Source organism: Palaemon carinicauda, chromosome 21 (assembly GCF_036898095.1).
Source record: "Palaemon carinicauda isolate YSFRI2023 chromosome 21, ASM3689809v2, whole genome shotgun sequence".
Lineage (NCBI taxonomy): Eukaryota > Metazoa > Arthropoda > Malacostraca > Decapoda > Palaemonidae > Palaemon > Palaemon carinicauda.
The window spans coordinates 126,685,151-126,710,150 of NC_090745.1; the positions used below are offsets into that span (position 1 = coordinate 126,685,151).

Sequence of the window (25,000 nt, forward strand, 5' to 3'; positions counted from 1 at the left end):
GAAAGACTGGAATTCTGATAAAAGACCAGAATTCTGGTGAAAGACCGGAATTCTGAAGAAAGACCAGAATTCTGGTGAAAGACCGGAATTCTGAAGAAAGACCAGAATTCTGAAGAAAGACCAGAATTCTGGTGAAAGACCGGAATTCTGACAAAAGACCAGAATTCTGGTGAAAGACTAGAATTCTGATGAAAGACCAGAATTCTGATGAAAGACTAGAATTCTAATGAAAGACCAGAATTCTGGTGAAATACCAGAATTCTGATGAAAGACTAGAATCCTGTTGAAAGACTAGAATTTTGATGAGACCAGAATTCTGACGAAAGACCGGAATTCTGACGAAAGACCGGAATTCTGACGAAAGACCGGAATTCTGACGAAAGACCGTAATTCTGGTGGAAGACCGTAATTGTGATGAAAGACTGGAATTCTGATAAAAAGACCAGAATTCCGATGAAAGACCGGAATTCTGATGAGACCAGAATCCTGATGAAAGACCAGAATCCCAATGAAAGACCGGAATTCTGATGAAAGACTGGAGTTCTGATGAAAGACCAGAATTCTGATGAAAGACCAGAATTCTGATGAAAGACCGGAATTCTGGTGAAAGACCAGAATTCTGATGAAAGACCGGAATTCTGGTGAAAGACCGTAATTGTGATAAAAGACTGGAATTCTGTTAAAGACCAGAATTCCAACGAAAGACCAGAAATGTTATGGGAACTCAAAAGCCCGTTTGGAGTTTGGGAGCTAAATTAGAGAACAAACTAATTTTGAGACCTTAAAATGCGATGGAAGACCAATATTGTGACGGAAAGCCAGAAGTTTGATGGGAAGCGGGAAATGTGATGGGAAGCGGAAGTGTGATTGGAGGGTCGCATGATGGGGAATAGAAGTTTATTGGGAGCTCTGAAGCATGATGGGAGTTTTAAAGAACAAAGAACTCCATACTGTGATGATAGCTTTAAACTAATGAAGGGCTTTACAAACTGTGAAGGTAGCTTTGAAGAATGAAGAACTTTATAAGCTGTGATGGGAGCTTTGAAGAATGAAAGGCTTTATAAGATGTGATGGGAGCTTTGAAGAATGAAAGGCTTTATAAGATGTGATGGGAACTTTGAAGAATGGGGTGCTTTATAAACTGAGATGGGAGCTTTAAAGAATGGAGTGTGTTCACAAAATCATGACGTTAGCTTGAATTAATGATGGGCACTTTGAAGAATGATGAGAGGTGAGCTCAAAATCGTAATTGAAGCTTGAAAGAATGATGGGATTTTGAAGAATGATGATAGCTTTAAAGAATGATGGGAGCTTTAAGTATGCTGGGAGCTTCAAAGTATGCCGAGAGCTTTAAAGTATGCTGGGAACTTCAAAGTATGCCGAGAGCTTTAAAGTATGCTGGGAGCTTCAAAGTATGCCGAGAGCTTTGAAGTATGCTGGGAGATTTAAAGTATGCAGTGAGCTTTAAAGTATGCTGAGAGGTTTAAAGTATACTGGGAGCTTCAAAGTATGATGGGAGCTTCAAAGTATGATGGGAGCTTCAAAGTATGCTGAGAGCTTCAAAGTATGCTGAAAGCTTAAAATCGTGATGGGAACTGAAAACCGTGAAGGGAGCTTTTAATAATGAAGGGAGCTCAAAACGATGACAGGAGCCTTAAAGAATGATGTGTGCTGGAAACGCTGTTAAAAGCTTTAAAGAAAGATGGGAGCTCCAAACCGTGAGGGGTGATTTAATGAATAATGATACTTTAAAGAATAATGTGAGCTTGAAACAATGAAGGAAGCTCAAAATCAGGAAGGGAGCTTGAAGGAAAAGGGAGCTCAAAACTAAGATGGGGTTAGAAGAATGGTGCTGTAATCGTGATGGGAGCTTGGAACAATGAAGGGAACTCAAGATGGAGATGGGAACTTAAAAGAGTAATGGCCACTTTAGAGAAGGATGTCAGCTCAAAAGAATGATGGGACCTCTGAAGTATGCCTACCTGTATGATGAGTACTTGAAAGAATAATGGAGATTTAAAAGCATGATGGGGGTTGTATTTTGTTAAGCACTTACAATATTGCTAATTACTCGACAATTTTACCTCAACTATTCTCATCAATCATACCCAAATCCAACACTGACAACTTTTACGGGCTGCTGCCACAGCAAGAACCCGTGCCTTACATCGTGTAAGGCATATCTGCAACCATCCAAAAACTTTAGCGTGTTGTGAAAGGAAGCTACATATGCATACTAAAATATACACATTTTACCTTACCGTACTCACTTGCTCTAATCGATAGATTTAATTAAGTTTGATTGAAGATGCTAAGTTAAAGGTTAGGTTAGGTTTGAACCGATTGGATTGGGGATTCTGTAGTGAATAGAGATTAAGTTGGGTTGGATTAAAAGTGAAAAGATGGGTAGGTTAAGTTGGATTAGGGATGTTATAGTAATTACATGGGTAGGTTAGGCTGGGCTGGGTTGGGTTGGGGATGCTATAGTAAATACATGGGTAGGTTAGGCTGGTTGGTTTGGGGATGCTATGGTGAACAGATGGGTAGGTTAGGCTGGGATGGTTTGGGGATGCTATGGTGAACAGATGGGTAGGTTAGGCTGGGATGGTTTGGGGATGCTATGGTGAACAGATGGGTAGGTTAGGCTGGGATGGTTTGGGGATGCTATAGTGAATAGAGGGTAAGTTAGGTTGAGTTGGGTTGGGATGCTATAGTAAATAGATAGTTAGGTTAGGTTGAGATGGATTCGGATGCTATAGTAAATAAATAGTAGGTTATGGTGGGTTGGGTTGTATTGGGGTTGCTATAGTAAACAGAGGAGTAGGTTAGGTTGAGTTGGCTTAGGAATGCTACGAGTATAATAAATAGATGGGTAGGTTAGGCTAGGTTAGATTACGAATGTTCGGTGCAGAGGTAAGATGGTGGCCAGAATAAATCCACAACTATGTTAGAGCATCAAAACATCATTACTTAACAACAGTTAAATAGGATTTTGGGGAGTCGAATAGTTTTTACTGCCATCTTCCAAACTAGACAGTTCTCCATACATAGGTTCCAGAGAATTACCTCATCTCTAGTTAGATAGATGCAAGAAACTATAAATATTACAAACAGCATGCTCAATAATTCTGCTTCGGTTACTAAAATCCAAGGAAATAGAATAAAGAACAATGTGTTCAAAAGTTTCCCATATTGTTCAGGTATAAAAGGCCCTACTGGTTAAACTAGGCCTTTAAAGTATAACATTCTACTGGCCTCAGGCAGATTAATATTAGAGCTGTTTTTTCTCAGTGCGTATGTAAACGCAATACCGAGACCTAAGTCTAGGTACACATAATGAGCATGAAGTTCTAATCCCTGGGTCATGACGACATGAAACCTTCAGCATATTAACATAGGCTTGTACTCGTTATAAAAAAAGGATTAATATCACAGTTTAAAATATACGGAGGATATTGCCTTTTTCTTTGTTAGTGAAACCTCTTAATCTGATTAATACAAATACCCTACAAAATCTATAGTCAATCAACAATTACCAAAGTATTTACCATTGTTTAATGTCCCATGGATTTTTGTCCAAGTTCCACCGATATCTGAACTGTGTCACAAGTTAGATATCTCAATTGGATTCTGTTCTTTAGTGATGAATTGTAGGCAAAAAACGATTGGTTCTTCATTGAAGTTTATCCAATCAACTATGATTTGGGAAATAAGGTTTACAGTAATTCCAGAATTGGCTTCCGTTGGCAGTTTCAGCTTGGTTAGTGTGGATATTTGATGTGTTCCATTTACTCTCCATTTCTGCAAATTCTGAGCTAAATTTGATTAACCAAAGCCATAGGTTGTAGGTTGTTTTTGTGGCAACCAGCTTCCTGTAGTGAATTTTAGTTCTAAAATTTGTATCAGTAAATGTTATGTTGAATGTTGTGTAGATTTTGTTATTCCTAATAGAGGAAGACACTACAGGAAGGTGAAACAACTGCAACTTATTATTCTGAAGGTGGTTTATATAATGTTTCGTTAGTGATATGACATCGTAAGTAGGTTAAAGAACAGAGGTGGTTGGGTTTCACAAGAGGGGCCTTTATTCCACCCCCCCCCCCGTAAATAACTAAGGAGGACCCACCAACTTAGGTTAGGTTAGGTGGGTATAGTTAGGTTACTTCAAGGACATCTTGCCTGGTTCTATACTGCAGGGGAACCCTACTCTCTACAGGACCTTTTGCAATTCATTTAATCATTTACATTCCAAAGCATTCAGCAGATATCACACCGCATATTGCTCGTGCATGGTCAAATCCACATTATCGAAGCACTTATAAAAGTCTTCAGTTTCTTCTTGAAAGCGTTAATATCTTGTGTTTTGAAAGTAGCACACTTACGAGAACAAGAATGTCTAGTGAGAGCTTGTTATAGCCTCAGGACCGCATATTTGAAAGCTCTAGAATCTGCATTAGACATCTTTATTCCAATAATTTGAAAACATCTGTAACCACTCTCGTGTCTACCCGATTTGTTGGTTGCATTCTACTATTTTCGAGTTTTCCCTAACCCAAAAACCGAGATCTCAAACAGTGGTAAGTCATTCTTAATACTCTCCAAACGAATTCTGTACCTCTTAAACTACAAATTTACAAAAGAAAGAAACGGCAAATTCGTTGAAAACACATTATACAGAATATTTTATTCTAATGGTGAAAATTCAGCCCTCGTGTAAACTGTAAATTTATGAAACCTAAAAGTTAAATCATAATAAAACTGCGAGGTTTCGTTAAAGCGTTACAAAGAACACATCTAACTGGTACCTGCCACACTAACTAAAACACAAAGATGAATTTCAAGAGTAAACTACTTACAAACTTTGCAATCACTGTTTAATGTAGGTTATAGTGTAAGCTACATTTACAGTGAGATGTAGGCTATAGTCTATGCTACATTTACAGTGCGATGTAGGCTATAGTCAAAGCTATGGTTAAAGTGCTGAGTAAAAGTAAACCAGAGTAGCAATATAGGCGAACGTTGATTATCATTTATCACTAGATTGGTTTTAAGATATTGCAGTAGGCCTACACCTTAAAATTCCGTTCCTCCCTCCCAGCATAGAATCGTCTCATGGCTATAAAATAAATTATGCACTTTTCATTTTTATTTAAACAATGTCGCAAATACGAATGGACAATGTTTATATAAGAGAATAATGTGCACTGTATTAACGGGTAACTTACCTTATGGTTTCTTCAAGTTTCCGTTTAGCGGAATAGCTTCGGGCTGGAAGACGGTAACTACACAGGCCAACAGTACTTGGGAAGTTGAACAACTTCCACCGGGGGAAGAACAACTTCTTTTGAGAAGTAGTAATGTGTCCATACAACTCTTCCGCTAATATGAATGATGAAACAGGAACTCTCATATTATTCCAAGGGTAATAATTCATTTTGATATGGTACAGAGAAAATGTCACCCAAGGAAATAGGAAATTCTATAACTACTCCCAGTACCATAGAGGCGGGAAACTTAAATCATTATACACAAAGAACGATTCTTGACATTTTTGTTTTCGTATATTGTTCAACTTCAAGATTACTTATCAATGAGTCCAATCAAGAATACGGAATACAAGGCTATAAAATATCTAGTGATTTTAATAAGATCGATTAGGACTATTTGAGAAGTCACCATCGTTTTCGATAATTGAAGTCTAGAAACCGTTCGTGGATTATAGCTTACAGTACTTTAATTCTCTATCACTTTGCATTCATTACATAGTCTGTTTCTAAGCAAAGGGTTGTGGTGGCTTGGTGGTAGCGTGATTGCCAGACTGGGGTTTGAGTCTCGCTCAAACTCGTTGGTTCCTCTGGTCACTGTAACCTCACTATCCTTGTGAGCTAAGGATGGGGGTTTGGGGGAGCCCAAAGGTATATCTGCTGAGTCATCAGCAGCCATTGCCTCGCTCTCCTTGGTCCCAGCTTTGGTAGAGAGGGGGCTTGGGCGCTGATCATAGTATGTAGTATGGTCAGTCTCTAGGGCATTGCCCTGCTTGGTAGGGCAATCAATGTCACTGTCCCTTGCCTCTGTTATTCATTAGCGGCTTTTAAAACGTACTGCAATATGTTAACACATTACCAATTCAACCAGACATCACAAAGTGGGTACACTTAGGTACAATGATCTATTTGTTCCCGCATTTCCTTTCCTCACTGGGCTACTTTTTCTGTTGGAGCCATTGGGCTTATAGCATAATGCTTTTCTAACTACGGTAGTGGGTCAGCAGCTAAAAATAATAATATTAATAATAATAATAATAATAATGATAAAGGTTAATAAGGTGTGACTATCTATACGAATATGCTGTCTTGTACAAATAAACAAGAAAGTACTGTAATTTCCAATACAGTCAATGGATGATTTTTATCATTTGAAATCACAACATCGTTTTAATTATTTTCTATATATGCATATCTAACAAGGGTATTGAATATACTGAATAGACTAGTTAATTCAAAGCAAAGATAAATAACAATAAACGAACTGAATATAAGACAATTAACACATAGCGTTTCGATAACCTATTGGAAGTATCCATGTCTCGCAATCTATGAGTGGGGTGTTCGAGTCTCGCTCAAGCCGGATAGATTTTAGTAGTGTCTACATCCTCACCGTCATAGTGAGCTAGAAATGGATGTTTAGTGGAGGCTATTGGTCTACATTCCGAGCCATCAGCAGCCTTTGTCTGGCCCTCCTTGGTTCTATCTTGGGTGGAGAGGGAGCTTGGGCGGTGGTGTATATGGTCGGTCTCTATGACACTGACCAGTTCCTTGCCTATGCCGCTCATGATGCACCTTAAACATAACAGTTTATAAGATATAATGACCATTTATAATTGGCATCACTTATTAGAAACCACTTTGTTAAATTTCGCTGTATCTTTTTAGAGCTTCTTGACAGTTTTGATGTCAAAGCCTACATTTGGCAACTCGAACGAGGCCAAAGGAAATGACTGTAACGTCAGTTTACAATCAAATCAAAGCTGAGAAAACTGCCAATTGGAACTCACTCTCTCTCTCTCTCTCTCTCTCTCTCTCTCTCTCTCTCTTTTCTAACAATCTACCTGAGATACAACGCCCTTATAAAACCCTTTTCCAAGGCTGAAAAACCTTCTTCTAATTCTTCTCTTTATTTTCCACAGGATCAATATTTTTTCCAGCTCAAAACTTGTACTGAAAAAAAAAAATACTCTTTCCCAGTTGAAGTTTCCTAAGGAACCCTTTTCCCAAGCAAAGGATATTACAAAGACTCATAAAACTGATATGTTTATTTTGACCTTTGACATATAATTTAATGTACACACAACTCTAAAACACACTGTATAAAAACATACATCTAAACCTCTAAACGTGGATGCTGTAGTCATTGCCAGATCTTGTAGCAACGGGACGTCTGAAAAGAGAAAGGCAGAAAAAAATCTCAGGTGAAAAGGATAATAGTTATTGGCACCTTCCTTTCAAATTGCTGTAATAACTGAGACGGTGTTGTCACTGTGTCTTACAATTTAGAGCGAGAAACCAATCAGATAAGTCTTGCACCGTTGAGATAATTTCGCAATTCGTAAAAATATTCTAAACTGTATCAGTATCAAGTAGCACCACTTCGGAAAAGATTTACACTTAAAATCTAGACATTATTTAATCATAAATCGAAAGAAAATCTCTAAATAAACATCCTTTGCATTATGAATTAAGTCAGTTTATAACACAAAACATTTCTTTGTCCGTGGACTCTGGGAAGAGAGGTAAATTCTAGGACAGTAAAAGTAAAAATAAAATGTACCCAAAATTATTATGGTGACCCGCCACAGACAAGGAAAATGAAAAATATAGGTAAAATTAACTTTCTAGTACAACAAATAACTAAATACATATACCTAAAACAACTACAAAACATTGATAACGAAATGTAGAACAAAATAGAATGTAAAATGAAAAGTTTTTACGATCAAGGAAATTACCAAAATATACATCACAGTCACAAAAAGGCTTACGAAGCAACACTTACTCAACACAAAGTCACACAGAAAACACCAGAACAATAATTTTCATAGTGTAATGAAGAGAATGAATTTGAAACTGCAAGAGAGAATAGACATGCAAAAAAAAAAGGAAAAAAAAAGAACGAACGTACTATACATTACATTTATAACAAAAGGAAGCTCTGATACTAATGAGTATAATAAAGAAACTGGTGTGAGAGAATTGGCAAAGACTTGAAAACGTAAGGCATAACAAGACTATGATAGCAGGAAATTCAAGAATATCTTTCGAGTTAAAGAACGCTACTAAACAAAATCAACAGGAAAAAAAAGAAAAAAAAAAAAGAAAAAAAATCTTCCGGACTCGGTGTAAATTTTTCGAAATGTTTTTACCTTGGTTGCAAACCCCTTGGTGTAGCGGCCCCCAAGCCCGTTTCCCTAGGATCCCTGTCACACTCTGCTTCGGAGAGTTCCCTGGAATCGGAGAACCCCGTGGGGGGCCTTAGGGGCCCTCCTACAGCGCCTTCCACTGAGTACACGCTCTCCAGGGTGTTGGACCTGGAGGGGAGTGGGCGGGGCTTCATCGTGGTCAATTGTAACTAGCGTATCGCTAAAGATCAATGAGTGATCATCGGATTATATTTATTGCTATTACCTCTACTGCACCCTTCTCCGTCTCCTTTACTACTACTACTACTACTACTACTACTACTACTATTCCTTCCGCCATTATTCAAGGCATATCCTGCTAATTTATTAGCAAAGCTTAATCAACATTCCAAATTTGAAGAAAAGGAAGGATAAGAATTATCTTTAATATTTCAATATATTTTAGCTACTACTACTACTACTACTACTACTACTACTACTACTACTACTACTACTACTACTACTACTACTACTACTACTACTACTGAGAACTAAAATTCCAATATTTTCTTAGAATAGCAATATGAGCCCTTGTGTAAGGAGTCATATCAGTTTATAATATGAATAAGACAGACGGGCCTTAGACTTTACGGGACCCCACCACCAAAATATTAAGAAAAAAATTATGATATTCCAGATAATAATTTAATTCTAAAGTGAAAAAAAAATGTTTATAAATTAACATAAATAACACCAGCTTTAATAGATATACCCTATCATTAAAACAAACCGTAATATCAAGTAATGTAAGTAATATTGTAATGTGTTTAGAAATATGTAACGGGGGGGGGGGTTCTAAGAAGCAGAGGAGAATAGCAGTAGATGTCGTATGTAAACAAACACTCAAGAAGAGTAAAAATGCATAAAATAAATCCTTTAATCTTTATAGTTGAAATTTTCGAATGCATTCATCAAGTGTACTATATCCACAAGGCACCAGCCAAACACCAATGCTAACATAAATGCAAAAGAAATAGATAAAAGGCTAATGCCACATTAAATGCACAAGAATTAAATACTAATATGTATGAAAAATGACGATATAAAAGATAAAATGAATATATAAAACAGCACAAAAATTTACATCAATGAAATTAGAAATGATAAAATGAAGATATAAAATACCACAAAAATTATATCAATAATATTAGAAAAGATAAAATGAAGATATAAAATAGCAAAAAAATTTACATCAATAACATTAGAAAAGATAAAATGATATAAAATAGCACAAAAACTTATATCAATAAAATATTCAAATCATGACACTGAGGCTAGTTTCCTTTTTTAGGTCTATCTAGAAAAAACAACGACGTTTCATGAAAAATGACATGAAAGGTCAAACAAACGACTTTGGGATATAGCTTCTGAAATTAACATTTGCACTTTATATCTCAGCATATATGAAATATACGTAACGGCAGATATCACTTCAACTCACTTAGATAGCCAAATTGTTTAAAATCAACGTAGATATTAATTTTCTATTAAATAAGGTCCCAGTCTGAAAAATTATGCACAAAATAAAGATGCAGCGATCAAAATTCTTTGCAAATTTAGAATAAAATATTTTAGAATTTACTGAAAACTCAACACTGTGCAGAAAACGAAAGTGCCTTTTTAAAGTGCAGAAAACTAGATAAGTAGCTCTCAAAAAATTCTTTTTTTTTTTTTTTTAGGCATTATCCAACCTTTAAGACATTCTCAAATATTATATTGTAAACAACTTTTAGACTTAGCGTGAATATCACTCAAGGAAAGGACATCGAAGAAAGAAAATTATTAAACTAAGTGTGAATATCACTTAAAGAAAGGGCATCGAAGAAAGAAAATTATCAAACAAAAACTTTCATCAGTTAGCAAGTCAGAAAAAGAACAGTGGACTGAATTAAAAAGGATGCCAGTTGAATGTGCAAACTCAGATAAACTTACAGAGCTAAAGGTAAAACATGACATGAATTTCTATCAATTCAGACTACAGTCATTAAAAATAAGGAATACGAAGCTTTAGAGAGCATAAAGCAAATTCAAGCAAATTAAAATAATAATTACAACATTAGCAATATCAAGATTATCAACAACATATACAACACGAGCTTTTTACCATAATGTTTTGCAAATTTACGAAAGCTCACTCTACTGAAAGAACAACACTTGGATACAAATATAATATGGGTATTTTCACAGTTTCCAGAATTTAGAGCAACTGCTATTAACACCATCTACAAATAGTAATTAATAATAACTACGTTGTAGAAGAGAACTTTAAAAAGTATTATCTACTTTGAGGAAATTAAAGAGAAACGAATTATAGAAATATAATAAAATGTAAAAGAGAAAAAACAAAGTAATCACACTGGCATCAGTTCACTAACATGATTAAAATGACCTTCATTTGATGTCAAAAACCTAAGAAAGAAATCTAAAGAACATAGTACTAAATGTACAATACTCTTTATTTATTATAATTCACAAACAGAACAGGGATATCTCGTTTCTTCTTTATTGTGGACAAGACAAGATGTCTCAAAACTGTTTATGAAGTGTACAGAAAAAAACCCATCTTTTGATCCTATTATCTCATTTACAGTTAAGTACTGTACCGGATACACTCATTTTAAGAAATTCCTTGAAATTTCCAGACAAGAATGGCTTGTTCAACACGAAAGTTCTTTTGAATGGTACATCCCATATAAATTGAATAATGGGATTCCTATCGTAGCATTGCAGAAAACCTCTTTAAAAAAAAAAAAAAAAAAAAAAAAAAAAACGGCATAAGATAATACGTTCGACAAACAAAACAAATACCTGTATCGGTAGGTCGTAGTTCCCCATAATATTTCAGTTGTCACATCAATAATTCGTTGTTGCTACAGAAGTATGATTGGTTAGATTAAAAAAAGACCCCATAGGTCGTGAGAGGTAATGGGACTAAGACGGCTAGTTTGAACCTCTGGACTTGGCTCACCCAAAGGTGACAAAATAAGAGGCAGGGTCCTCTGGGATGGAGGACCTATTGTACTTGCGTAGCCCAGACCCCGAGAAATCACGAAGAGAAGAGTATAAAACGGTGGGACTCAATCCCAATGGAAGTGAAGAGTCTATTCCTAGAAGGATGGGAGGTTTATAAGCCAGAGAAAACAGAAGCGAGGAGAGAATTCTAAAGTTTGATAGTAGAGGAAAATCGCCAAAACTTGCAATCTGAGGAAAGTTGACAGGGCAGCTGTTTAGAGGACGGAGTCTCTCTCTCTCTCTCTCTCTCTCTCTCTCTCTCTCTCTCTCACTCTCTCTCTCTCTCTTTAAGCCCTCTGGAACAGACCCAACAAAGGACAGTACACTTAGAAAGCTCCTGTCCTTGACGGTTTATGCTACCCTCCTTCATCATGAGGTGTCTGCATCTTGTAGTAAACAATCTCTTTGAAATGAACCCATTCACAAAGTCTATTGACTTCTCGGATCTTGTTTTAATATCCTACATTTCCTAACAGACTCCTTAAGGTCCGATGTACTTTTTTTCAGCACAGATTTTAAAGATGGAGTTATTAACCCCATGCCCAATGAAATGAGCATACATCTAATGCGTTTAGGGCCAAGGACTATATCTGGGCAAGACTACTAGCTAAGCTACTAATTCCAGGGCATCACGTTCCACTCTGCAATTCCTACGGCATCAACATGCTTCTAGACAGAAAGAGAGGTAACCCACAAAAATGCCACAAAACAAAACCAGTAATCGATATTTACCTTATCACTGAAAATAAGTAAATAAAACCAGGTAAATACAGACATAAAAAGCATCTCATGCAGATTAGAAAAAAAAAATCAAAGGTACCACTTAAAATATAGCAATATGAAAAAATGTCAATTTCAAAAGTGTTCACATATTGGACCATGAAAATTTGACTAACACTTATGGCTAAGATAATTCCAGTGACATGCAGTATTTTGACAGCAGAAAAAGACGTTTAAGTGTAGTAAGTGTAAAAAATAAACTATAATTTTTTTTTTATCGCAAGTAACTATTTGTTGGTACTTATATATTTTTCTCAGTATAGTTCTGACTTTTTGTCTTTGAAATTATACCTTTATAAATACACCAATGTTTTTAGAAAAGAGTCAAATATCACAGATATTTATTATTTATAATTCAGTACGAAACAAAAGTTACAAGCGTTCCGATTTTTTTTAAACACCTCTTACAGCAACCTTTACTAGTTATGCCTTTCATATTAATACTAAATAATATTGCTAGACTTAAAGGTTAAATCTGGTAGGGCTTAATGTCTACACAGAAAACAAATCCTAAAGATAACCGTCGATAACATTTAATTTCTAAAGTCTCTAACAAAACTATATAATATACTGTAATACAATATATATAATATAAGGAAATCCCTTCCAAAGTGTTGATATTTGAATATTCATCTGGCTTAAGGAAAAAACACAAGAATTTAGCATTGAAGGAAACTCATCATGTAAAATTTTGGTTACAATTATTTCTCGGATTGATTAAAGAAGAAAATTAAAACACCCTTAATAGAGAATATTGGAGTCCAGCTACACATGCTTTGGATATATTTTTTGATTGATTCAGCAGAAGTTGGGGATAGAAAAAAGGAAAGTTTAATTAATGATAAGTATTTGAAACTTATATCAATATGGTCAAGAAACCTTCTAAGGAAATCAAGCGTTCTTTTCACTGACGGCTTCTAGCAATCAAATATACAGGGAAAGTCCGTCAATTAAACAAACTGAGAATTTCTGTCAATCATATATAGGTACTGTAAATTGAGATCTGTTAATCAAGATATACTGAGAGATTCATTCAGTTAAATATACCCAGAGTTTCTGCTAATTAAATACTGTGAACTTCTGTCAATTAAATATACAGAAAGGTTCTATCCATTAATTAAGCAGGGGTTCTCTGGTATCAAATAAACTGAAACTTCTGTCAATGAAGTATACTGAGAGCTTCTGTCTCAAAGATACTGGTGTTTTGGCTATAAACTAAACTGAAACTTCTGTCAATTAAATGAACTGGGAGCTTCTGTCAATTAAATATAATGAGAGCTTCTGTCTATCAAATGAACTGGGGTTTCTGGCAATCACATGAACTGAGAGTCAATCAAATGAACTAGGATATTCTCTTCATAAAATATACTGAGAACATATGTCTACGAAATAATCTTAGAGCTTTTGTCAATAAAATAAAATGAGAGCATCTATCATTCTAATATAGTGAGAGCTTTTGGCAATTAAATATATCGAGTTTCTCTTAATGGAATATAGACTTCGTAACAAAGCAATCCATTGCTATACTAAAACCTTATATAGAATGATGCAAAATTTCCGCAACATACAAGATCCCCAATACGCGTCTAACAGAAGCTCACTATTAAATAACATCGTAGATTTACCTCAGGACGTGGGCGTGAGCGGGCGTGAAAGCGTGGTATCTCCGACCATGTTGGGCGGCATGGGCATGAGGAGGGGGCGGGTTGGTGGCCTGTTGTTGAGGTTGCTTCACCTGCTGCTGTTGTTGTTGTTGTTGCTGCTGCTGCTTCAATTGTATTTGCTGTTGCGGTTGTTGTTGCTGCTGTTGTTGTTGTTGTTGATGTGGAGGCCGTCGGGGTGGGACTGGTGATCTCTCGTCATTGCTTTCGGTGCTCGAGTCAGGGGGGTGGAAAGTGAAGTCGGGGCCTGAATAACAAGAAAATGAATCTAAAAAAAATATGAGAGAGAGAGAGAGAGAGAGAGAGAGAGAGAGAGAGAGAGAGAGAGAGAGAGAGAGAGAGAGAGAGAGAGAAAAGGGGGGAGAGATAATCATTTGATGTATATGATAAATTATTGCAACCTAATAGTAATTTAGAAATTAGGAAAGTGATATTAAAACAAGGTTTCAAACACTCTCATCTTGACTGAGTAAAATTAGCTAATTTGATTTTAGATCTTGGATTAGATTGTGTAGAAATGACTGACATGTTAGGAATCTGATTCTTCTAAAATCACTAGCCAACTTATTACATTACTTTCACATACTTTAATATATAAAAAAGTTAAAAAATAGTGACTTTTACTGTAATTCATTTTCCTAAACAACCAAAATTCAATATTCTACTGAAACAAAATTAACAGCAGTTTTTCAAGACAGACAGACATGAAGTTCCAGCATCATATTTAATAAATATCTCTTCCTGATGGAGATGGCCATTCATGTCTTACAATTTTCCAAACTTTTTTCGACCATCAACATTTTGATATCTGGTAACTAGCAACGTATATTCACCTCATAACTAACCTTTTCACTATTTTAAAATAGCAGAAAAAGAGTATAATACAGAAAATGAACACTATCATTATCATTTCAGATCCCTTAACACCTCCCTCTTCTTCTTTGTCTGCATCTTTCCCCATTTCTATGTGAGCTCGGTGTTCACTTAAAGAAGAAGAAGAAGGTGTTAGAGGATCTGAAATGGTAATGATAGTGTTCATTTTTAGTATTATATTCTTTTCTGCTATTCTAAAATAGCGAAAAGGTTAGTTATGAGGTGAATATACGTTATGAGTTACCAGATATCAAAATGTTGATGGTCGAAAAAAGTTTGGAAAATTGTAAGACATGAATGGCCATCTCCATCAGGAAGAGATATTTATGAAGAGAGTATAATACAGAAAATGAACACTATCATTATCATTTCAGACCTTCTAACACCTACCTCTCCTTAATCTGACGGGGACTTTGTAAGTATCTGCTCCGGGTTGTACAGCCACATTCCCTGGGCTGCCTCCGCTGGTGTCGGGCTCACTGTCAGATCCCCTGGTATTTTCGTCTCCTGACTTTGTTCGTCGACAGCCTCGTCCCCTCACTCCAACAGACGATATGGGCAGAGTCTGCTGGCTTGAAATGCAAGCGATTTCTACAAAAAGGAATGGAAAGAGGAGAGGAGAAACGACATTAGTGTTCTCTTCGGGGGAAATGTGACTTATTCAGGGTTGCAAGATGCAGCCGATGGTCCATTGCCATCACATAACGAGCAAACAGTCCAACAAAACAGATCATGCTGGTTGTTATTACATCAGTTACGCTTGCAATGTTACCGCGTTAAGGGGGTATACAAGAATGCCACACTGATACCAAGGGCTTACTCGATTTGGTTAAATCAATGAAGGTTAAGTTCTCCATAGTAACTTTTGAATGAAAAAAATGGTACAAACATGTACAGTGTAATTTAAGAGGAATACAGATTATACTGAAACGATTTACAGTACAGTATTTCCCTTTGTAACTAAAACTGTAACTTCATATAATCAACAATGCTTATTTATACAGTATACGAATACAGATAGATTTTTATGATTTGAAATTTTTTCACTTTTTAAAGCAAAGGATGATGAGATCAACCCGATGTTAAGATTAAATTTTAATTCAACTGGATTTAATGTAGTTAATGAAAAGCTTAGGCTCTAACGAAAAAAATTGGTTGATGGAAGGAATTTCATTCATCCTTTACAAAATATAACAGAATTACTGCCTACAATTTCTAACAACCTTTTCCTAGCTATACAAGACCTACATTGGATACAAGCACTTTCTTGAAAATCCATGTTATCAAATAATTGTTTCTTGATAAAAAAAAAATAATCATAATATCTACATAACCCTAAAAAGCTTTATATTGAATGGCATTACAAAAGTAAACATAAGATTTTATACAGTCAAGATGTCAATACCAATACAACTAATTGTGTCCTTTATATACTTTACAATGGAGGACTTTTAACTTCTGAATATGATAAAACAAAAACCTTAAGTAAGCAGAAAAGGAGCAAGCCCTCTCATCAGTAAAAATTGCTATATTCATCATATATATAAACATCATATCACAATCTGAATAATGTTCTATCATATAGCATAATAAGTAGAGCAGCCAAATAAGTAAACTTTATGACAAATGTTGATACAAGCAGAGAGGTAAAGTTATAACTATATTCCAGAACAGCTGAATGGCATTCTCGAGGACTCTCCATGCAAGATTGAGGATGGAGGGACATTATTATAACTTTTTTTTATAAGGATGACAAAAAATTCAGAATAGTCTTCCTTTATAGGAATAACAAAGCTTCCTCCCATACACAAGGAAAGGGGTGTGGTTAGACGAAAAAATAAATAAACGCATGAGAAAAGCAAATTTCCCAAAGGAAGTTTGTTTTGATCTGGTGGAATTGTACAAGGAACAATTGGGATGAAGATCAGGAGGGAGACAGAGAATGGAAGAAAGAAGAGGGAGAACGGGAAGAAGGGTTCTAGAAGGACAGGACAACAGGAGGAACTGGGGCTCTCTTACCAGGAGTGGGTCCTGTTCCCCCTTCACGTCTTTGGCTCCCCATGAAGGAGGATGACCTAGGTGGCTGAGGTTGTCCTTCGAAGCAATCTTGGTGTCCGAAGGTCTGAAACTGTAAAGTGTAGTCGAGGGCTCCGCCCCCGCCGACACTGAGGGGCGGCACACTGAAGGTGGCGTACGGGTAAATCTCGTAAGGTTCCTCCACTGCCAGGGAGAATGCCCGCCATCAGGGAGGCAATAAGGGAGCCAAAGGAGGATACAAGAGATTAGGGAGGGAGGGTAGAAGCTGGGGGGATTGAGGATATTGCAGTGGTCATACAAATCCTAATCAGTAAAGCAATAAATTAAAAATAAATAAAATAAGAATCTTGAGATCATCTCTCGTCCAGTCTTCAAGAGATATTCTTTAGTGTTATCTCGAAAATGTCTGTATCTGTATTTAGCTCTTTTGTTCCAGGGATCTGGATGCTACAATGTACTGTACACTATATTTATATTTGGGCAAAGAGATTTTTTAAGTTATTCAGTAATTTCGAAGTCTATAACAAGAAAATGTAACCTGTCAATCATGAATCCCGATGCAGCATTCACATCCGGTGGAAATACAAACACAGACTGGTCCATAAAACTCAGTACAACAGCTACCAGTGTTACAGCTATATTGAATATAAGACATTAATGGTTTCGTGTGTGTAAGTATTTTGCCTGAAACAGCAAGATGCAGAACTTTTTGATGCACATCTCGTAAGCTTTATCAACAGGAATGGCTGAAGACAGTCAAGAGAGAGAAAAAAAAAACATTAGGTGAACTTGTTTCATAACTGGTTGATGAGGTTTTCTTTATATTGTACTCAAGAACAAGAGAATAAAACAGCCAAAAACTTAGTATTAAGCTTTTTTTGTAAGGTTAACAGTTGTTAGTTGACTTATCTATCATTTGACTGAACACATATGAAGACATGCTTGGTAAAGTTCTAAAAATCGAGATGAATTCGGAATTTATTAATAATAATGTCATCAGTAGATGCACTCTCTAAGTTTAAGAATACAATCCATATGAAGATAAATGAATTAAATCTAATCAGTAAGTTTAAAAAAAATCTCTAATAAAATAAACATAAACTGCACTTACAGCAAGGAAGCCAAAACTTAATCATGTACTGTTATCACCTTTGGGTGCTTGTTTCCAAACAAAGACACTGACTGGACAAAGACACCGAGAACACTGAAAAGCACACATCAAAGCGACAAATATCAAATAAACAAAAGCAGCGGATAAGCACCATCAACGACATAAATGGCAAAGAAAATGAGGGCAGCAGATTTGATTCTGATTTTGTAAAAATAAGATAGAAAATAAAACCACACCTGCTTTGGCTGAGGAAATGGAAGATGATTTTCCTCAGAATGTCATGTTTATCTAACAGAAGATACGTCTACATGACGATCTTAGGTGTAAAATACTTTTGTCTGTTTTAGCTCTTTCAACTGATCGCCAAAATCAGTGTTGTGTTCATACAAATCAAGTGACTGGGTTATAAAAAGTAAAACAATATAAACTTAAGTAAATGTTCATAACTAAACATTCAATAATCGTAATTGTGTACGGGGTTTAAAGGTAGAATTTAGATCTCCATTTTGATGTTCAGATGGTGACCAAATTGCGACAGAAGAATTGTCCTTCTCAGTCACAGGTTCTTGGATTGAACAAAAAAAAATCTGCTTTCTGATAGTTTCCCGTAGGACTCGATGGAGAACTAAAATTTACAGAGATCTAAATCAACCCCTTAATTCATAAATTAACCAAGAAAGTCTATGAAGCCACAATGATGGTCTGACTAAAAGTGTTGGCGTCCAATTGATGTCCAGGTACTGTAACAGCAACTACCATGGGTCACTACAAACTGAAACTAAAAATAACCTAAAATAAAATTACTGTAAAAATTAAAATAATTAAATAATTAATGTAAAAACCAAATAAATAAACATAAACATGTGTATGTTTGATTGTTTGTGGTGTAAACGTGAAAGGACAAAATCCATCTTGTGCTAATTTGTTTACTTAATCAATATTGAATTCTAGGATACCAATGCAAAATTCCATGGCTTTCTTTAAAGTTAAATCTTGGATTCATGCAATGTAATTTCCACAAATAAACACGGACTTCTCATCAGTGATGAGTTACATTTAAAAAGCAGTGAGGCAAACGGACTGGATAGATGGCGTGAAACGCGTATTGGAAAGGAGGGCCATCACATTCAGGAAGAGAAAGAGTGCTCGTAAGATAAGGCTTGGTGCTTTGTTTGATGGCGGGTTTGAAGTGAAGCTGGTGAGCTTCTGTGTAAGTATATGAAGCGAATAATTTGGGGAGGTTTTATTACACAAAAGGTTCATTCAAGATTCGGTCGTCAAAGGATGAATGAGGCCGTGAAAGTTTTTACTTTTTCCAGGAGCCACCCCTTATCAAAGGATAGTTGGAACAAATATTTACTGTATAAAGCGACAACCACATATATTTATGAAAACACTACATTCGTACAGTTTAAACATAGTCTCCATATCATTTCTGCACAAAATACAATCTCATGTCACTTGCTTAATAATTTAACATAACGACAGATTTTGTATTGCAGTAAGTAATTCTTAAACTGCCTTTATAATAAAGTAGATTTAAATAATCTGGAATTTTTCTAAACTTTACAAACGCCAGAAATTGAAGCCCTAATGGTGACCGGATTGAGATGGAGTAAATTGGCATGGAGGGTGCTGATGCGAGAGCCAATGGGTCGCAACGAGGCTCGAGAGCAAGATAGTGAGTGTGTGAGTGACAAAAGAAAACACATGTTAAGCTGGAAAACCAGCTTTTCAGATGCCATGGAAAATTGGCAAAGGCCATCTAAAGTCTAAACAACTAATGTGTCAGAGGTAATTTAGAAAGACTTTTCTGGAAACAATGTCTTACCCGAGTAAGCCTCGTCATGTTTAGCTTGAGCTGCGGGTGAGAGCTGCTCCTGGCTGTCATTACGGTGGTTCTGGAGTTCAGCCAAGGATCTGGAATAGGTAGGACCACTTCCTCTGCGGCCCCCTCCTCCCCCACCTCGACCATTCCCACCTCCACCCTGGTTCGCACCACCGTCAGGTTTCATGAAGCGGGCGCGACTGCAATAAAGGATTTCAGTTAGTGTACAATAAAGTATACTTTATTTTCACTATAGCTAGAAATTTACCAAATGCAGAACCTTTCGAAACACTGATTAACCACATTCCTGCTCATGTTTCATAAACAGGATCAGAAGACTTCCGTCGTGGTATCAGTTCAGCATATACTGTAGTCACAATGGCTATACTACATTTTAATGCTGCTACATAATGATCGGTAGTCTTGAGGAAATATATTTTCCGGAATTATGACAAATATTTTTATTTAAATTACAATATTAAAACCAGCAAACAATCATTTAGATTTACATCAGACTTTCAACATTCAGCTTGATTCTGGTACATTAGGAATGCCATCGCAATTTTACGGTAACATAAGATGAACATTTTCCTTCAGTGAAACTTGAATTGCTGTGTTAATGAAGATGTCCAATTCCACATTCCTCTTTTGAAACTACACAGTTCGAGACAAAAATGGAGACTACTATACATCAGGAAAGTCTCGACCATATTGCCCTGTCTGATTTCTTTCTAATGCTCTTCATTATTCAAAAAGTTCTATCCAAAAGAACTAAATTTGAGCAACGATAAGCATTGCACAACATTCTGATTGTAATATTAGTGATTAAATATTGATCTACAACTTACCCTCTCGACACCAGCAGACCAACACACAAGAGAAGAGCCAATGTGCAGGCAATACCCGACACAATAGGAGCCAGTACGTGAGGATCCAAATACAGAGGTGGACCTCCTCCTTTCACCACTTCCACAACAGATTCTGGTGCAAGGGTAGCTGAAATAAATAAGGTTATTTACTGGTGTGTACTTTACAGTATATGATTTATAGCATCTTGATCTACAAGACAAACTGACAGAGTGAAACAAGAATTAAAACATGAAATGTTATAATTAACCCTAAGAGTGCCAGTGGATGCTTTCTATTTCCAGATATTTCTACTCCCTTTGGTGGCAATGGACTTATTTTACTTCAACTTATTATCAGTTTTTCTTTTTCATTTTAGTATTTAAGCATATGACTTTTACAAAATATTTAAAATTATGTATCAATGGGAAGGTAAATAATTCAACTATATGATAGGAAAATACTGTAAAGCTCTGCCTCTAATAGTTTTTGTGCTAGGATGAGTAAAATAAAATGTTAAAAAAGTGCCAATTGTTTTAGTGCCAAATTATTCGTACGGGATAGTGATATAAGGGTTAACTTTATTGAAAAAAATCATTCTATTTGATTCCGCTTCAAGAATTTAGTTATTCCACTACTGTCCTTTGTTTCAAAGATGATCTAGAAATGCATTTCTACTCACCTCCCGTAAGAGAAGCAGTGGCAACGTCATACGTGGCCGTAGCTGTCCCGGCTGCATTTGTGGCGGTGACCCTAAGCTGATACCAAGTGAGAGGTGCGAGTTCAGGTATAGTGAAGGAATCTGGTGTTGGTGGAACATGGTCTCTCAGAGAAATGAAGGAGGACGAAGCATGTTGGCGGTATTCGACATTCCACCCAGTGATTGGGCAGCCACCTGTTGGCCACGTGTACAAATGAAGGGTAATCGCAGATGAGTTAACACTGATGAGGTCAGGATGACGTGGTTTGGGTGGAGCTGCAAAAAATAAGGTCATATTACTATCATCATTCTTACTACATAAGCTACTACCCTAGTTGGAAAAGCAGGATACTGTAAGCCCAATGACTCCAACGGGGTAAAATAGCCCAGCGAGGAAAGAAAATAAGGAAACATAGAATCGTGTGCCTGAGTGTAGCCTCCAACAAGAGAACCTTAACTCAAGACAATGCAAGACCATGGTACAAAGGCTGTGGCACTATCCGAAACTAAAGAGCAATGGTTTTTATTTTGGAGTGTCCTTCTCACAGAAGCAGATGAGAGAACATCAGACTTAATTTCATCTATTCAAGACTTCATAGTACAGAACTAAAGGCAAATACTTCCTAAATACAAGTTTAACAAAAGACAGATAAGGGAAATATAAGTTGAAGAATATCTATTGTAATAGGTACAAATTTTGAAGACTTACTAATGGCAGATAATGCTAAATAAGATTCAGTTTTTTTCCTTTAAGATGAGAGACAGTACAACCAGAAGGCCTACCTTTGTTTAGTAGAGGCTTGAACTTGAAGGCAAAATTTGGTATACTGAACAGTGAAAAAGAAGTGATAATTAACTCTAGAGAAAGCTGTAGATTGGTCTTTCAAAAGAGGTAATGGTTTTAAGAATTAAAGAGGAAAGAATAAAATACATTGTCTGTATATAAGGAATGTAACATAATTTTCAGTTGTGTTATATGGCTACCCAAAAGAAGGATGGACTTCTATTTTAAATGTATGGTAAGAAGTACACGAGTGTTTCTAAAGCCTACATACCAATGATTATTCTACCGATGTCATATGTAGAAACACAGGAGAGCGTAGAGTTCAGAAAGACAAACGAAGGCATCATTACTATTTCCTTGCAAAGTACTTGTCAAGTTGCAAAATTTTACAAGATTTTTGATCCGTTTGACTTACCAGAACCTCGAGTCCTGATATTCTGAGTCATGGAAACCTCTCCTCGCCCAACGATGTTAACAGCCGCCACTTGAACACGGTAGGTGGAACCACACCTGAGGTTCTCCAGTGAATACTTTGTCTCTCCAGGCTCAATATTTTCTTCAATCCAAGCGTTCTCATTCTCCAAGCAATACCTTACAACATACCCTGGGAAATGGATTATTTTTTATCGTAAAAAGTTCTTTCTCGCCTAAAAGAGGTTAATTTAGCCTAAGTTAACAGTAAAGGATGAATATTTTGACATATGACGTGGATTTACTAAAAGATATTTAATGTCCCTTTAGTAATTTTTTTATTATAAAATGTTCTTTCTCGCGTAAATTAACTTAATTTAACATTAGTTAGCTGTAAAGGAAGAATATTTTGACATATGACATACTCCTTTAATAATGCTTTACTATTTCTACCTAAGGAAATGCAAACTCTGTATTCTTCAGAATTACATATTAACTCTTATCACACTATCAGAATCTTAACCTAATCCTAACTAAAATGAGATAAGACCAGGCTATGAGAATACTGCCTTCATACTTTTTTAAGATGGGACATTTTCCAAGTAAATGACCTTAAAGGATGAAATAGAATTTTAAATCAGAGGCAAAATGTTTTTGGAGACAAAAAAGAAATTACTTGTAAAGAAACATTACCAAAATCATGATTTTTAATATTATGACTGAATAAGGAGGTACAGTGCATTATTCGTTCTATTAAGTTCTTTGACTTTGATTCTTGATAACTTTAAAAAAAAACTGATGGAATCACTCACATTTTGCCTCTTAGAATCAATCTCATATTTTACCCGATAGAATCAATCTCACTTTTTTGCCTAATAAAATATATTTCACATTTTACCCGATAGAATCAATCTCACTTTTTTGCTTGATAGAATCAATCTCACATTTTACCTGATAGAATCAATCTCACATTTTGTAAGATAGAATCAATCTCATATTTAACCCGATAGAATCAATCTCACATTTTACCTGATAGAATCAACCTCACACTTTACATGATAGAATCAATCTCACATTTTGCCTGATGGAATCAATCACACATTTTGTCAGATAGAATCAATCTTACATTTTGCATGATAAAATCAATCTTACATTTTGCATGATAAAATAAATCTCACATTTTGTCAGATAGAATCAATCTGACATTTTACATGATAGAATCAATCTCACCTTTTTTGCCCGATAGAAATAATCTCACATTTTAGGTGATAGAATCAATCTCACATTTTGACTCTGCCGAGGTTCCAGTTTTGCATGACAATTGAAACCAGTAGCTTTTAGCAAGTCAAAATACCCTTCCCATTGGAAGTATATAAACAAAATAAGAATATATATATCGTGATAATGATTAAAATACGCAAAATTCAAATAAAGCATATTTATTTACATTACTTAAAAATATAACATAATCGATTATTTCTAGTACTTCAACACCAATTTCCAAGTAATGTAATATCTTTAATAGAAAAAAACGTTAAAACAAGTTACTTAAAACTGCATGAGAAAGAAACTGCATAGAGGTGAGTATCAAAATACTGATCGACAAAGATTTTTCCGGATTTTTAAATAAAAATTGTTAAAAAGAAATAAAGTCTCAAAATATTGCTTACATAATTTTAATAAAAATGGTTAAAAAGGCATAAATAAAGAATACCTTTCCAGAGAGGATATATTCTAAAGTCATAGTTTCTGCCTGAACTTACTATTACTTACACCTACCTGTAATAGGTTTGCCCCCGTTTCCGGCTGTGACCCACGACAGGTGAATAGAGGTCTCCGTGGAATACTTGACCGTCAGGGAAGGAGGGGGCGGCGTTTGAACCACTTTCACCTCCCACATGACTTCGTCGTGTCCATTAGGGTTGTGGGCTAGGCACGTGTAATTTCCTGCCGCGTCAGCGCCTACTACAGATACGTGGAGAGATTTGTCTGGGAGACTCTGCTTCAGAGAAAAAGAGGATTTTTTTAAAGATTTGGGTTATGACAATGTCACCTAAAAGTTATATAGTAAAATGCTACCATGCAATTAATGAATAAAGTTAATTCATGGGAAATGAAGACCTGGGTTATGTTAATGTCACCTGAAAGTGGTATAGTAAAATAATGATAATAATACAATTAATGAATAAAGTTAATTCATGGAAAATGAAGACCTGGAGTTATGTTATCGTCACCTAAAAGTGATATAGTAAAATTATGTTACGAATTCAATTAATGAACAAAGTAAATTCATAGATAGGTGGTATACAGTATGCAGTGATATGCTGATCCAGATGCAGAAAAGTAAGTAAATTTATAATGATACAGAAAAGAATATTAAAAACTAATCCAGAGTTGATCTCTCAGATTAATCAGAGCTATTATTACTGTAATTAATGTTATTACTATTATTATTATTTATGTTATTTCATAAAATGATTGAGTCGAACTTGAAGGGAACAA

At 35.7% G+C, this 25,000-nt stretch overlaps 2 protein-coding genes across 8 annotated transcripts in view; both read right to left on the reverse strand.

Moving 5' to 3' along the window:
• The window catches only part of LOC137615481 (46 kDa FK506-binding nuclear protein-like), a 111,781-nt gene extending 106,295 nt beyond the window's left edge, over positions 1 to 5,486 (reverse strand). For 2 of the 7 annotated variants that reach the window (XM_068345400.1, XM_068345395.1), the window contains exon 1: positions 5,226 to 5,485. The gene's annotated coding sequence lies outside the window, so the exon portion shown is untranslated. Of the gene's footprint in view, positions 1 to 4,856; positions 4,959 to 5,225 lie in introns of those variants that run through there. The other 5 variants (XM_068345402.1, XM_068345399.1, XM_068345401.1 and 2 more) reach the window with 5 other exon arrangements.
• A 1,823-nt stretch (positions 5,487 to 7,309) lies between these two features.
• Positions 7,310 to 25,000, reverse strand: part of LOC137615127 (cell adhesion molecule Dscam1-like) — a 154,279-nt gene continuing 136,588 nt past the window's right edge. The window contains exons 18-27 of the mRNA XM_068344759.1: positions 24,278 to 24,500; positions 22,503 to 22,691; positions 21,286 to 21,579; positions 20,606 to 20,753; positions 19,761 to 19,957; positions 16,801 to 17,001; positions 15,172 to 15,372; positions 13,873 to 14,155; positions 8,420 to 8,584; positions 7,310 to 7,437 (exon numbers count right to left, since the gene is read on the reverse strand). Of these exons, the coding sequence (XP_068200860.1) occupies positions 7,389 to 7,437; positions 8,420 to 8,584; positions 13,873 to 14,155; positions 15,172 to 15,372; positions 16,801 to 17,001; positions 19,761 to 19,957; positions 20,606 to 20,753; positions 21,286 to 21,579; positions 22,503 to 22,691; positions 24,278 to 24,500 (1,950 nt within the window). The 3' untranslated portion in view covers positions 7,310 to 7,388. The remainder of the gene's footprint in view (positions 7,438 to 8,419; positions 8,585 to 13,872; positions 14,156 to 15,171; positions 15,373 to 16,800; positions 17,002 to 19,760; positions 19,958 to 20,605; positions 20,754 to 21,285; positions 21,580 to 22,502; positions 22,692 to 24,277; positions 24,501 to 25,000) is intronic.